Source organism: Fragaria vesca, linkage group LG2 (genome assembly GCF_000184155.1).
Source record: "Fragaria vesca subsp. vesca linkage group LG2, FraVesHawaii_1.0, whole genome shotgun sequence".
In the NCBI taxonomy this organism is placed as follows: Eukaryota; Viridiplantae; Streptophyta; class Magnoliopsida; order Rosales; family Rosaceae; genus Fragaria; species Fragaria vesca.
Window position 1 is genome coordinate 9,233,940 of NC_020492.1, and position 14,037 is coordinate 9,247,976.

Consider the following 14,037-nt stretch of genomic DNA (forward strand, 5'->3'; position numbering starts at 1 on the left):
AAAAAGAAAGAAAAAAAAACAAAGACAACCCAAATGAATTGTGGAGAAGAGTTGAGGTTAGGGGAGAAGACGTGCTTTCGACGATTTTAGGGTAGAAAATGTTGAAAAGAATACTTTCAGCGTGATTTTTTTTTTTTAATAATAGATGTTTGTTTTAGTCATTTAGCTTACCTATAAAATTTCAATAGAAACATAAAATAATAGAGGTGTGTATTAAGAGATTAGGGGTGTGTATTTAAAATTTCTCATCTCCTTATTGTATCTTCATATATATTTTTCTTTTTGTAGCTTCATTAAGGTGTTCTCCATTCTTCTAAATATCAAATTCAGTTTAACCCCTCTAAACTTTAAGACTAAAATCAGTTTAATCCCTAACACCTTTTGTTTTAATCACATTGGCCTCTTATACTCTCAAACATCATCAACTAAATCCAAAATTTTAATATGGCTCAAAAAATAATGTCATTTGCGGGCTTGGAGCTGACATGAGGCTCCACGTTTGAGTTTTTTAACCTACAGAAATGGCACATGAACATTTAACGATAAAAAGACGATATTATTTAAGAACCAACCTCAGCCATTTTGGACTAAAATTCAAATTTTAGACTTAGATGATATCGTTTGGGAGTACAATGACCAATGTGATTTAAAGAAAAGATCAAATACCGAATTGATTTTAGCCCATAAGTTTGAGAGGTAAACTGAATTTTGTCCTTCTAAAACGGTATCACATGTCTTTAACATACATGATTTGGTGTCAAATTCAATTCTTAAACGGGGATATGGGGGTGATGGAGACATAAGTGGGTTTAGATGATTTTCTTATGGGAATTGAAATGTTAGTACAAGTTTTATTCATGATCTTATGTTGTATCATAGTCATTTTGTTTATAGGGATCATCAATGTGTACATGTTAATGAGGCAGGGAACCATCTTTGAACAAGAATTTGAGCTTTTGAGGTGTGAAAAAGATGATGCAGTTCATCTTCATGTTTTGAATTTATCATGACTCCATCATGTAACATGCATGTAAACAGATACAATAATTTTGTCACTTTATATTTTCAATATATGATTTATGATTATTTAAAATGACATTCTTATTATCTTCAAAAATAAACAGAAACAAGAATCACACATTCACGTACACCTTCAAAATATGATTAAGTGAATCATATTCTAGTAATCTGATTGCCACAACATTGCAAGTCTTAAAAAACCGTGGATAGTAATATTTTTCATGCTCTCATTTAGTTGCTATATGTCTCATTTCTAAAAGTTAATTCCCTGTTGGTCCAACTTTAGCAATGTAATCTCTACTTTCCTTGAACATTATCTTTTTCCTTCCCAAAATTAGCATTATATAACATGACTATTTAGTGATATATTTCTTTATAACCATAAAAAAATTTGAGTTCATGAACTTTAATAGAAAGACATGCTTAACACGAAGGACTTTAGGTATAAGGTGAGAAATATACCAATTCACCTACATGGGTTTCAATAATTAGTACCAACAACATACATAAACTTGTAGAAGAAACCCCCATTAAGCTATCCACGAGTATTATATCCAAGAGCGGAAAGAACAAGAATAATATGAACAAACACCAACCCCTTAACAAGAAACGTTAAATGAAGCCAAAACAGAAATCCATGGCCAATTTGGTCAAACCAATCAAATCCCCAGTGCAAAATGGTACTGTTTGGTAAGGTCCAAAGGGGGCAAAATCGGAACACGAATTTAACTCGAACAAAGTACACAGAAGAAGCATACGTTCTTCTTCCATAATCCACCCTTCTCTATCTAAGACCAAGAGACTTGTCTCCCCCAAGTCTCCCACCTAAGTACCACCACCAGTCCACCACCATTTAAACACCCTAAAGTTTTGGGCACCCAAAAAAAAAAAAAAGGAAAAAACAAAAGGTGGTAGATGCATGAGACACAACTACACTATACACAGTTTTGATTTTTGTTTTGTTTTTTCACCACCACCTTCTTCCCCCAAAGAAAAGATTTGGGGGGATTTTACCAAGTCCCCTCTGTGGACTCTGCAAATTCCAACCACCGCCACCACCTTGGCGGCGTTCTCAGGTGAGAAAGCAAGAGGCTTTACCATCCCCATTGGCTTTGTTTTGTGTTTTTGGCTTGGTGGGTGGTCCATTGTTGACTTGTCTACTCGGGTTTTTTTGTGGTCATGGGCATTTTGCGTTGACGAGGTTGAAGGACTGGAATTGGTTCTGTTTCGTTCTTGGCTTTGTGGGTTGGTCTTGATTTTGTGTGCTTCTGGTTTGTGTGAGAGTCTATTTGGAGGCTGTTTTTGAGTTTCTGGTGTGGGTGTTTTGGTTTTAGTGATGGTCATTCCATGAAAGGTGGTAGGTTGATTGGGTTGACTTAAATTTCCAAGGTCAGAGATTAGGATTTTTCATCAGTTTGTGGTGGTTTTTATTCAGGATTCTAAGGATTCTAATTGTACTTAACATGATGGATGATTTGCTTTGCTGAATGAGCTTGAGGACGAGCAGATTAAGAACCTAGAGATAACTTGATTAGAGATAGATATTGAACTCAGGGCATGAAAGAATGTTACTTGGAGTTGTGTTGCTTATGTTGGGATAGTTTTGTTGTATGAGCATCAATGGCATTGTTTCTGTACTCGCTTTTATCTCAAGGTTCTTGAGTTACTATCAGGGATGATCTTATTTTCTGTTTTCTTCGTCTATGTCTTCCTGGTATGTGTGAGTTGACTGAGTTCTGTGTTACTTGGATTTCATAGCTACATGTATCGGCAACCTGCTCACCGCCATGAGAATTTCTACTTGACAGTTCCTTATTGTTGCTTTTACTGACATTAATTTTGTTTTAGCAACTAAATACAGAGATCATGTGAATACTTGGTGATCTTATTTGCTGCTCATTATGAATTTTCTTATGGTAGTTTTGTTAGAACTGCCTTTAATCTTAGTTGATATGGCTTTTGGTTCTAGCTGATGCATGGCAAGAACAACGTGCTCCAAAACTAATGCTGTTCTTATAGTTAGCGGCATTCTATTTTGATTTCCTTCTATACATCAAAGCTTTTTCTAGTTTAAGAAAATCTTCAGAACTGTCTCCAATTTTATAATAATTATATCCTGCCTTTCAATGCAGTTTAAACTGTCAAGTTTTACCCATCAACGATGGTGAGCTTAAGAAGGCGCAGGCTCTTGGGACTATGCTCTGGTAAAAATTTAGTTGGAATCTGTTACACAAGATACAATTATTACTTCTGTTGAATACACTGTATTGTTCGAATACTCTTTCACATGCTTATTCAGTTTGAGTTTTAAGTTCTGTTATTTTACCTTGTCAGAGATTGTAAATTTGAGCATTCATGACTAGAAATCTTGTTAAGAGGTTCCTGTTTGTAACGAAATGATGATCTTTACCAAATTTTTGGTCTTTGCAGGGAGAAGTTCTTTTCTAACTCCACTTCCTTTGTTTTGTGACAATGCAAAACCTGATAGCGTCCATCCCATGCCTTCGAAAGACAGAAATCTGCCAGATGGGGTAAGACTGTATTCACAGTCACTTCATTTACAATATGGTTTTAATCAAGCCAAAACCACAAAACCTGATTACGACCATCCCATGATTTGGACAATCATTTGAGAGTTGGTCCCTCCAAACCTTGTCCTGTGACCAAACATGCTAATTGTTCTGGCATTAAGCTTTATCATGAATAATTCCATGTACCCAAATTGGGAAAGACAAACACAAACACAGGAAGTAGGAATCAAAAATCTTATTGAAATACAAATTAGATGCTTTCCCTTAGTCCCTTATGTTCAACTTATCTGATGTTTCATTTATTACTAGATTACTGGTGCAAAAACAGAACCTTTATCATCTACAGCATATGGTTCTAGCTTGGCAAAAGAGCAACCTCAAAAATACGTTCCAGGTTTGTTGTTTCATCCAAATCACCATTAGCATGTGTATTGAGATATATTGATCAATGACATCTTCATGGATTGGGGCAGTTGGTTGATATATCATTAGTTAAACTATCATTCTCATATTACATAGAAGGGAATGCTTCATATCATGGAGGGACAAATGTGCAAACTCATCCTCATGACATCTAAAGCTCTGATGAACATTGTGGTTGTGTCTTTTCATCGGAGGACATGAGTTTTCCATTTTGCTGTTATCTTTCACCTTTTGTTTTACCATGAGAAAGGGATGGACTGCATCTCTTGTTTTTTTGTTATTTGTTTTTTTGTTTTATTATTTTTTATTTTTACATCTAACTTAGATATTCGAAAATATCTTGTTTTTATATTGACTATATTCCGTTTCTTTCAAATGATCTGCATCATTATTAAATACTTTTGAAGTGTCGAAATTATTTTGGGATTTAAGCCACTCGTACAGTTTTTGATAAAATCTAATGCACAATATGCTATATATAGGGCCACCAATTAAACGCAGAAAACGACATCGCAGAAAGCATATTCATAACCAAGAACCATGTCTAATGAGAGGTGTCTATTTCAAGAATATGAAATGGCAGGCAGCAATTAAGGTTGACAAGAAACAAATTCACTTGGGCACTGTTGGTTCACAAGAAGAGGCTGCTCATTTGTATGATAGGTACGACTGCATCCTGGACTTTTAACTAGACAGGTTAATGCAAGCTCATTATATATTGAATTACCTTCTACCAGTTGAAATAATTTGGACAACCATAAAGCTGGCTACATCTTTTCTCTCCTTTGTTTATCTGGTGCCTTCTCTTTATTAGAGATCGGGCATCATATTTACAAACAATATGAACTTTCTACACCTTATGCTTGTTGAAATTGTAGCAGCTTCAAGTTCAACAATAGTATCTTTATTGTCGCCTCACATTTCTGATAGACTTTTCCTAAAGGCTCGGTATCTTTATTATCCTTTGCATCTTTCCTAGTCTCCTAAGCTTGTCTATGTCATACTGTCTTTTTATCATTGTGTCTCTGTTTTTGCACTCTCTCTGCCATATGATATAGACATATAGTGGCTCCACTCCCGCAAGATGGAAAAGTGAATATAAAAAGCGAAATGTGATAGGGAGGACAACTGTGAAGTGTTTCAGCACTTATAAAACTATTTTTGTTATTTATATCCAGGGCTGCTTTCATGTGTGGGAGGGAGCCAAATTTTGAGCTTCCTGAAGAGGAGAAGCAAGAACTGATGAAGTTCAAGTGGGATGAATTCTTGGCGGTGACACGTCACTCCATTAATAACAAAAGTTGGTTTTCTCTTTTGTCTTGTCTAACCTCAGGCCTTTATGTACCATAGATCTTTAATGGTTTGGTTTCTCAATATATTTCAGAGCTCAAGAAGTGGCAGTGGTCTGCCTCAGAAAAGAGGTCTGAGACGCCTCCATTACAAGATGGTGACTGGGATGACAAGCAAGAAGTAAATGTTTTGTCAACTTCGGAAGATGGGGAGGAAGACAGATGAGTCCCTTGATCATAATGGTTCAAGGACAATGCTTAAGATTTCCGGTTCTAACAGTTAAGTGCTAGCTGATAGTCCTCCATTTTTTAAAGTATAAAGGCCCATATTAGGGCAAAGATGGTAGTTTTCATTATCTTGATTAGGCAAATGCCCAGTAAGTAGTTTCAGATTAGAAGCATCATAGTGGTCATTTGCCGTTGGTTCAAATGAACCAGTTCTACGAGAATCTATTAATTTATTAAATGCTGTTCGCTGCTCAGCGGACGAATAATGCTCTGAGAAATTTCATTCGAAGAAGAAACATGATGCGAAGTTTACCTATTTGGTTATTTCTATGCTCCATTCAAATAGCAGTACCTTAACTTTAACAGTACGTTCTCTTACAGTTCTCAGTGGTGAACTTGTATTACTACTCAACTACTGTTTAGGGTTTCTATTAAAAGGTACTTAACAGTACCTTTTCTTATTAATAAGACCTATTTGGGTTTGTATAAGTTGAAAATAGGAGTCTAAACAGGAAGAAGTTTCTTGCAAAGGAGGCTAATTGTATTTAGTTGACTTCTAAAATGAGTTCTTGAACGAAAAAGAAATCAAAGAAAAGAAGGCGTGTTGATCAAGTTGATGTTGATGCTCTAGAAAATGTTGGTTATTATTTTTGTGCTTCAGATATGGAATTAGGAGCCAAGTTGTGTATTACATTACTTTATAGGGAGTGGTTCTAATAAGGACCACTAAGATTTCTGATCTCATATTCACAGCTTGACCGTCTAGTTTGTAGATATATATTAGTAGATCATTTTTCTAAATTTTCATTTAAATTGAAAATCATTAAGGCATTCATAAATGTGATTTATCAATTATAAACTTAAATGACTCATGTTTGACAGATTTGGATCGTCCATTAATTTGATTTAGTTTGATCTCTTAACGATCATTAATTTGGCTGAAAATTTGTATAAGCGATCTACTTATATAGACCTAAAAACTGAACGATTGAGATGAAAAAATATGATTGAAAAGTGAGTGTAATAAACTATTAAATGGAAAAGTCCTTAACTAGTCCTTAATAAGATAATCCTTATTAAAACCCCTCCCATACTTTATAAGTGACGAAAAAAAATACTATAAAGACGTGAAGATGGTTTGCAAGTATGTAGCACAACTGCTAAATTTTTATAGAAAAAAGAAGAAGAAACTGCTAAATTTGCCAGTGCTTTTACTGATATTTTTTCCTTAGAAAGGAATAATTTCATTGATACCTATAATATGTTATCCTCGTAATCATCATCCTATTTAAATGACAACAGAATTCTTGACTAATTGGAATGCTGTGGGTGTGCCACAATCCAAGTAAAACGGGACTTGTAACTTTTTTTTTTTTTTTGATAAGATGGAATTGCATTCATAAGCAATTAGAGTCAAAATGACAATCTATAACCTAGTGTGAAAGACAAGAAACAAAAATGACTCACTACTAACTAGTTACATTGTTTGTACATTTCACGAAAATACATACTTATAACCAAAACTGGAAGAAATAGAAAAATGTCTTCATTTCTCCTCGTAAACCTAATCTAATGCCCATTTGGTAAAAATAACACAAACGGGAGTGACGGTGACCTCGTTAAAACCTTGAACCGAAAAAACCCCTTGAATTCATCAAATAGGAAAGTTTGGAATAAGGTTTGTTGTTGCACCTTTTCATGACAACAAGCCATTATGAATAGTGATAAAACGAATATTTGGTAGGAAATGTAACCAAAAATAAAAATAAAAAAATTATTTGGTAGGAAAAGGGAAAGACCCGAAACTCGACCCAGACCCGAAATTCAAGAGCCGGATCCGATCCATTCCCCTAAACAAAACGATTCAAAAGTGTTGAGAAGTGAGCTGAGCTCAGGCAGGCGAATCAAGAAAACAGCAAACCCAAACTCCACAGAGCACTTATGGCTTCCGACGATCCCAAACCCTCACAATCAGAATCAGAATCAGAGCCTCCATCTTCGTCTTGGAAGGACCGCATCGTCTTCCCCACACTCGTCGCCGGAATCGTCGGCGCCGGAGCTGGGTTGGTCTCCAAACACCGGAAAGTCGTCGGCCTCCCAACCAGCTCCGCCACTTACGCCGCTAATTTCGCCATCGTCACTGCTTGTTACTGCGGTAATTACCGTGCTTTACATTTCAATATTTTTTTTTTCTCTTTCAGTTTGATACTTTGATTTGATGAGTTGGTGATTAGGGCGAGTGGTGATGACATTGTGGGGTTGTTTGAATTGGCAGGGGCGCGTGAATATGTGGGAATAACGAGAAAGACGGGGCCTGATGATCTGCTCAACTCTGCTATCGCCGGCTTTGGCAGTGGTGCTATTCTTGGCCGGCTTTACGGTTAGATTCTTTGCTATTCTCTCTAATTGGGTTTGGAAATCAGACCGAGGAATATTCGGATAGAATTTAAGACAAATGTGATGGTAGTGATTTTGATTATCTTGCATTTCAGCCTGTATAGGTGTAGCTTGGAGTTGCTATTATTTGTTTGCAGTGGGTTGGATTGTGTATAGGATTTAACTGGAGCTATTTGGGAGTGTGGTGATATGCTTTGGCAGTTAGGAATGAGTATTTAGGCATGTGATCTTCATGTTTGATTTGTAGTAAGAAATGTGAAGACTGCTGGTTGTGAAGTCACTTGCTTTGAGAGGAGTGAAAGGGGCGAAGGAAGTTCCGGATTGGCTGGGAGGGGGATCTTAAGTCTTGCGTAGAAAGAATTTATGCACAGTAAGCTTTGAACAGGACATCCCAAATTGAGGGACAGGTTTGAGGCCTGAACTGTCTTAGGTTCTGAGTGAGGAGATGCTTGTCTCTCATAGGAAATTAGGGCTCCTTTAAACACAAAAGTCATTAGGTTCTGGGTATGAGAGCTCTGCTCAACTCAACTATGTTCCAGAATCCTTTAACTGCATTGAAGCTTCTCAATACAAACTCCTTAAGAGTGAAACATCCAAGCTGCATCACTAAACTTGTTACTTGCTAATAGTCTTTAGTGGTCAATATGGTTTGGAATGCTCCCTCTCTCACCTGTGGTTAAATTGTTTTGTTTATCGGCTTGTAGGCGGTCCAGTCTCTGCTGTCCGCTACTCAATACTCTTTACCATTGCTGGGACAACAGTGGACTATGCTACAATTAAACTACGACCTGTCTTGAAGAGCTACAAAGAATCTATGCTTGGGAGTAATGACGGTTCAAAGAAGAATGATGGTTGGCTGAAACTGCCCGACTGGTCCCCTATCAAAGTACTTGATGAAGAAGCCCTTGCTGCAAAGCAGGCTCGAGAAAAGCAGTTGTATGCACAGAGGGGACTTGGGAACTTCACCAAAGAAGAGTCTTAAAGAGTTAAAGTTCTATTAGGTGCATAAGATTTTGTACAATGTCAGTAATAATCTCTTGGTGTCTGCTTGTTAGCATTTTTAGTTGTTGCCTTTCAGTCACTGCTAGTCTCCCATTTTGGGGATGACTTTGCACCATCCACACCTATCCGGTAGGGTATTTTCAAAGTAGCAGAAAGATGGATGCAGGGATATTTGGATATAAGTTTACAATCAAAAATGAACCTTTTGGTTTCTGTTTGTTATTATGTTGGGAAATGTTCTCATACTTTTGCAAATTTGCATATGATCCATCCTAGTCACCGTTTCATTTTCGAAGTTAGATGGTTCAATAATCAAATTATAAACTATAACATCAAACTGTAAACAATTGAGGAAACAAAACAAATTTCGTTGAATGATCAAATTATAAACTGTAACATCAAACTGTAAACAATTGGGTGATGAAACTTTCTAACAAATTGATATGTGAATTCCGGCTACAAGAGTGTCTGAGTCATTAACGGCAGAGTACAACATTGCCCAAAGGGATAAATAACGCAACTGTCATTCATGTACAGAAAATGACAGCAGGGATCCCAAATTTCCTAATACTGCTCGACAGCAACTTACAACAGTCGTACAAATTTGGGCAAGCAGCCAAGGGCCTGCCAACAATTTACTGAAAAGTAACCTCATTTCTAGATAAAGTCCATTGTATATTACCAGCATCATGAAAGCTCGCTTTGGCATATCACCATTTTATGAAAGCAACGAGACAAGAGATACAAATTCCAATGTTACACGACCCTTAGACCTTGTGTTGATGACAAAGTGTTCTGGGTATTTTCTTAGCAGCATAAGCAAGCCATACCACGGTTTCCCCTTTGACTCTGGACCAGGCCAGTCCTCAGAAGTAAGATATCTCCTCACTCGAGTGTGATGCCAAACAGCACTATACTGTTCCACCAACTGAAAAAGAGTGACAAGGGAGTCAGGCACAAATCCAGGGTTCAAAAATAGAACAAGAATTCACATATAAACAAACATCTACAGAGAAGCCCACAAACTGCCAGTCAAAACATACATTAGGATATTACACTTATGATTTGTACTAAAACAAACAATAACTAATGGTGCCTTTCTACATTACACATGACAGAAAATACTTAAAGCATCCATCAAATGATCAGACTATGTAGTGGACACAGCTCTGATAACAAAGGACAAGAAACAAAAAGTAGAGTTGCTTTCGTTACCTAGAAACTGGAATAGGTATTGAAGGGTGTAGTTAAATGAAAGCAAGTAAATAAAACTATTTCCACAGGTTTTCATACATAATTTCTGTCCATGAGAATATGTCAGACTCAAAGCTAACCTTAGCATGCAATTTCTCCATAGGCATCCATTCGCCAGGACCACAAAGATCAGATAGCACTGTAGCAACAGATGACACCACATCCTTTTCTTCCAAATGCAGAAGTTGCTGATTGTCACTGTCTCGATCAACCCTTGATCTTCCATCCCCTTTCTTTTCTGCAGGAACAGAAGATAAAATTATACAATGAATTGGCACAAGAATAGTTAACAAAGGCTGTTAGAAAGACATATAGTATTCAATTAAACTCATTCATAAAAAGAGGGGACATTTCAATAAAACTCATTCATAAAAAGAGGGAACAGAACATCAATGCAAGTGTATGAGAAATTATGAAAGCAATAACTTCTTCATTTTTCCAGCATTCAGCATTAGCATCTAGCAAGATCAATCCTACCAGAGGTCCAACCACAATGAAAGAGCACAGCTCATAGAATCCTAAGTGAAGAACTAGAATCATGCATGCATAGACACATACCAAAACCTTAGAGAGACACAATCAGCCAAAATATCAGCAACCTGCAAGGAGTGTACAATGGGGAGCTTTGAGCTAAAGAAATTGCTTTCATCTATGATTTGCAGTTGGAGATATTAAAACACTAATAACATATGGAAGCATAATTGATATTTCATAAAGGGAAAAAATATAAGTGGAAGAGCACTAGGATATATCCAAGGCCTTGTGAAAAAGGTATTTGACATTCTGTAGAAGATGATGGGCATTGCTGAGATCTTGATTGGTTTTGGAAAGTTCGATATAATAAGGATTCACAACGATAACGACTCTTTGTTAATACGGAATAGGAAAGATGTTAAACAGAAAAAATTTATTTTATCCTAGTTGTACTAGTTATTTAGGTCTGGTGGTGCAGCGTAACAAACATATGATGCCTAGCCATAAAACCTTAGAATCTACTGAGAAGATGATGGGCCTTGCTGAGATCTTGCTTGGTTTGGAAAGTTCAATTAATAAAGATTTCACTACGAGGACTACTTTTTAAATACAGAATAGGAATTAGGAAGGTTCTTATTATGGAAATAGATGTATTTTTTATCCTTGCCGTCCAAGTTACTTACACAGAAAGTTAATGATCTGAAAGCTTTTTGCTTCTATCCAGGTTTGTGTGATGCAACCTAACAAACATATGATCTCTAGCCATAAACCCCTAGAATCTACTGAGAAGTTGATTGTCCTTGCTGAGATCATGATTGGTTTGGGCTTTGGAAAGTTTGATATAATAAATATTCACCATGAGGATGACTTCTTAATACAGAATAGGACTTAGGAAGGTTCTTATTATGGAATTAGTGAATTAGGATTCACTATGAGGACGACTTCTTAATCTATCCTACCTGTTCTAGTTACTTATACAAAAGGTTAATGATCTGAAGGCTTTTGCTTTCTCCAGGTTTGTACAATGCAACCTAACAAACATATGATGCCTAGCCATTAAACCCTAGAATCCAGTTTGGAAAGTTCAATATAATAAGGATTCACTACGACAACTTCTAAATACAGAATAGGAAGGTTTATTATATGATAGATTCATTTTATCCTAGTTGTTCTAGTTATTTATACAGAGGGTTAATGATCTGAAAGCTTATGCTTCTCTCCAGGTTTTTGTGATGCAACCTAACAAGCATATGATGCCTAGCCATAAAACCCTACACTCTACTGAGAAACCTTGTCCTTCAGGTTTTATTTGCCCTACATCACCAGTAGCAGGGCTGGCCCAGAGGTTAAAAAGGCCCGAGACGAATAATTAGAATGTCTATATGAATTCAAACTTCTTTTCTCCTTCAAATTATTATACAAAATCTTTTTCTTATGTTGAATTAATGATTATGAAAATAATGACAAACAGAAATATAACATATTTATGTTATATATGTAGATTTAAAAAGAAACAAATTCTGAGACCTATAAGAAAGAAGAAAAAATTGTAAAAATTAAAGATTCAAAGGGGTTCAAACCTCAATCCATGTGTTTCAACAATAGTCAAAATACCACTATTCTGATGCAAACATATAATTAATGTGCAAACTGACTACATATCATATTTATATCCACTGGATTTAGATCTCACGATGCCTGCCAGAAGCCGGTGGCATGAGGTGGCCGCCAGCTCTGCCAGTAGCGCCACAAAAATTCAAAAGCATGTCAAAATTATATAGTGTAGCAGACAGGATGAGTGTTCATTTCCTCAAACAAGAGAACAGAGTGTGTAAAACAAAATGGTATTTTGCCTCATAAGACCTTCGTAAAGAAGGCTCACACTCATGAAAATTCAAGCAGGAGTTGGCATCAATTATAAGTAAAACAGATTTTAGAACAAATCAGCTTAAGTACAGGACCTTAGGTTTCATGGTAAACAGTTTAGTAATTCATCTGTAATATCGGATCAAATGACTCAAAAGACAAATTTCTACCAAATTCAATTGCAATACCAGCATTAATCCACCACCTTCTGAATTCTAGAACAAAAAAAACACTGGTAACTAACTTATATCAATCAAACTAAGTCTGATCACATGATCTACAAGATAAATTTCCTATTCAAAAAACAAACTAGTTCCCAGTTTCAACTGTAGATAAACTGGTGACTAATTCATATCAATCAAAATAAGTCTTATCGAATAATTCAAAAGACAAATTTCTACCAATTCAATTGCAATACTAACATCAACCTACCACCTTATGAATTTCTGGAACCATAAGAACACTGGTAACTAAACTCGTAGCAATCAAACTAAGTCTGGTCACATCAAACAAAGTCTGATAACATCAATTGATCGCATTATCAAATTCTAGAGCCAAAAACTGGTAAATACACTCATATGATTCAGAAAACAAACTTGTTCCCAGTTTCAATTGCTATCCCGTCATCAATCATCACATTATCAACTCTAAAGACGAAAACAGGCAAGCAAACTCATATCAATAAAAAATAAGTCTTATAATTATTCAATAACCATAATGCATCCCAATTCCAATTGTTATCAATCCATCACAGTATTACCTCTGCATAAAACTACACAGAAACAGACACTAACCTAAAGCCAAAGAACCCGACTTGGTGCCCGATCCGGAACCCGGCCCACCACTGTACCCATAACCCTCATATCCATCCCTCCTCTTCTTCCCACTCCCACTACCACCACCACCACCACCACCTCCGCCGCCGCCAATGTCATCCTCATCCTCATACTCCTCCTCATAAAACTCCCTCCCCCTACTCTTCTTCCCCACCGACCCGCCCGACGCCCCGGGAAGCCCATATCCATAATGGGCCGTCCCCGCCGAGCCCGAAACTCCGACCGACGCCGGGTAATGCCTCGGCCCAACAGGCCCACCGAGAATGCTCCTCACCGGAAGTAGAAAGTAGAACTCCTTGTCCCCAATCTGAAGCAGATCCTGTGAATCGAGCTTGACCGGAGGGTTCCCGGGGAGGTGGAGCACCCCCTCGACGAGGCAGCCGTTCTTTCCGAGAACCTCGAGGGCGAAGCGGCGGCGCGTGAAGTCGTAGAAGATGCGCGCGTGGTGGCGGGAGATGTTCATGCCGCCGCCGAGGCTGGAGAGGTCGACGTCGACGGTGGATTTCTTGGAGTTGCGGCCGAGGATTATGGAGTAGGTCTGCATGTAGTACTCGAAGTCTTCGCCTTGGAGCTTCGCGAATCCAGCCTCCACGTCACTGCTCGTCGCCATTGTTACTCTCTCTCAGGTTGTGAATTGCAGCAGAAGATGACAATTGGGGTTTATAAATTTGTGGGGCGCGTTATGTAATTTGAAGAAGTTCGTGGGGTCAAAATGAA

General features: G+C 37.3%; 3 protein-coding genes across 4 annotated transcripts; 2 read left to right on the forward strand and 1 right to left on the reverse strand.

Moving 5' to 3' along the window:
• The first annotated feature begins 1,952 nt into the window (after window positions 1–1,952).
• LOC101311237 lies at window positions 1,953–5,880 on the forward strand. Its single transcript, XM_004290133.1, has 7 exons — window positions 1,953–2,096; window positions 3,153–3,224; window positions 3,451–3,551; window positions 3,861–3,945; window positions 4,457–4,637; window positions 5,153–5,274; window positions 5,359–5,880. The coding sequence occupies exons 2-7, from the start codon at window positions 3,182–3,184 to the stop codon at window positions 5,487–5,489; spliced, it is 663 nt and encodes a 220-aa protein (XP_004290181.1). The 5' UTR covers window positions 1,953–2,096; window positions 3,153–3,181; the 3' UTR covers window positions 5,490–5,880.
• Window positions 5,881–7,379: 1,499 nt separating this feature from the next.
• LOC101311529 lies at window positions 7,380–9,153 on the forward strand. The gene is made up of 3 exons (XM_004290134.1): window positions 7,380–7,646; window positions 7,767–7,871; window positions 8,593–9,153. The coding sequence occupies exons 1-3, from the start codon at window positions 7,433–7,435 to the stop codon at window positions 8,868–8,870; spliced, it is 597 nt and encodes a 198-aa protein (XP_004290182.1). The 5' UTR covers window positions 7,380–7,432; the 3' UTR covers window positions 8,871–9,153.
• Window positions 9,154–9,239: 86 nt separating this feature from the next.
• On the reverse strand, window positions 9,240–13,930 carry LOC101311814. 2 transcript variants are annotated; one of them, XM_004290136.1, is made up of 3 exons: window positions 13,327–13,930; window positions 10,225–10,382; window positions 9,240–9,818 (listed from the first exon to the last, which is right to left on the reverse strand). In XM_004290136.1, the coding sequence occupies exons 1-3, from the start codon at window positions 13,928–13,930 to the stop codon at window positions 9,609–9,611; spliced, it is 972 nt and encodes a 323-aa protein (XP_004290184.1). In that variant the 3' UTR covers window positions 9,240–9,608. The 2 variants fall into 2 exon arrangements, with proteins under 2 accessions (XP_004290184.1, XP_004290183.1); XM_004290135.1 differs by having other exon boundaries at window positions 13,279–13,930.
• Between the last annotated feature and the right edge of the window lie 107 nt (window positions 13,931–14,037).

Bases quoted from the DNA above. Each gene is read 5' to 3' on its own strand.
- LOC101311237 (XM_004290133.1), top strand. From the start codon at position 3,182: ATGGTGAGCTTAAGAAGGCGCAGGCTCTTGGGACTATGCTCTG. The intron at 3,552-3,860 runs GTAAGACTGTAT...ATTTATTACTAG, and splicing joins ACAGAAATCTGCCAGATGGG to ATTACTGGTGCAAAAACAGA. The intron at 3,946-4,456 runs GTTTGTTGTTTC...TGCTATATATAG, and splicing joins ACCTCAAAAATACGTTCCAG to GGCCACCAATTAAACGCAGA.
- LOC101311529 (XM_004290134.1), top strand. From the start codon at position 7,433: ATGGCTTCCGACGATCCCAAACCCTCACAATCAGAATCAGAATCAGAG. The intron at 7,647-7,766 runs GTAATTACCGTG...TTGAATTGGCAG, and splicing joins CGTCACTGCTTGTTACTGCG to GGGCGCGTGAATATGTGGGA. The intron at 7,872-8,592 runs GTTAGATTCTTT...ATCGGCTTGTAG, and splicing joins TATTCTTGGCCGGCTTTACG to GCGGTCCAGTCTCTGCTGTC.
- LOC101311814 (XM_004290135.1), bottom strand. From the start codon at position 13,930: ATGGCGACGAGCAGTGACGTGGAGGCTGGATTCGCGAAGCTCCAAGGC. The intron at 10,383-13,278 runs GTTAGTGTCTGT...CTGTTCCTGCAG, and splicing joins GTCGGGTTCTTTGGCTTTAG to AAAAGAAAGGGGATGGAAGA. The intron at 9,819-10,224 runs GTTAGCTTTGAG...ACTCTTTTTCAG, and splicing joins TGGAGAAATTGCATGCTAAG to TTGGTGGAACAGTATAGTGC.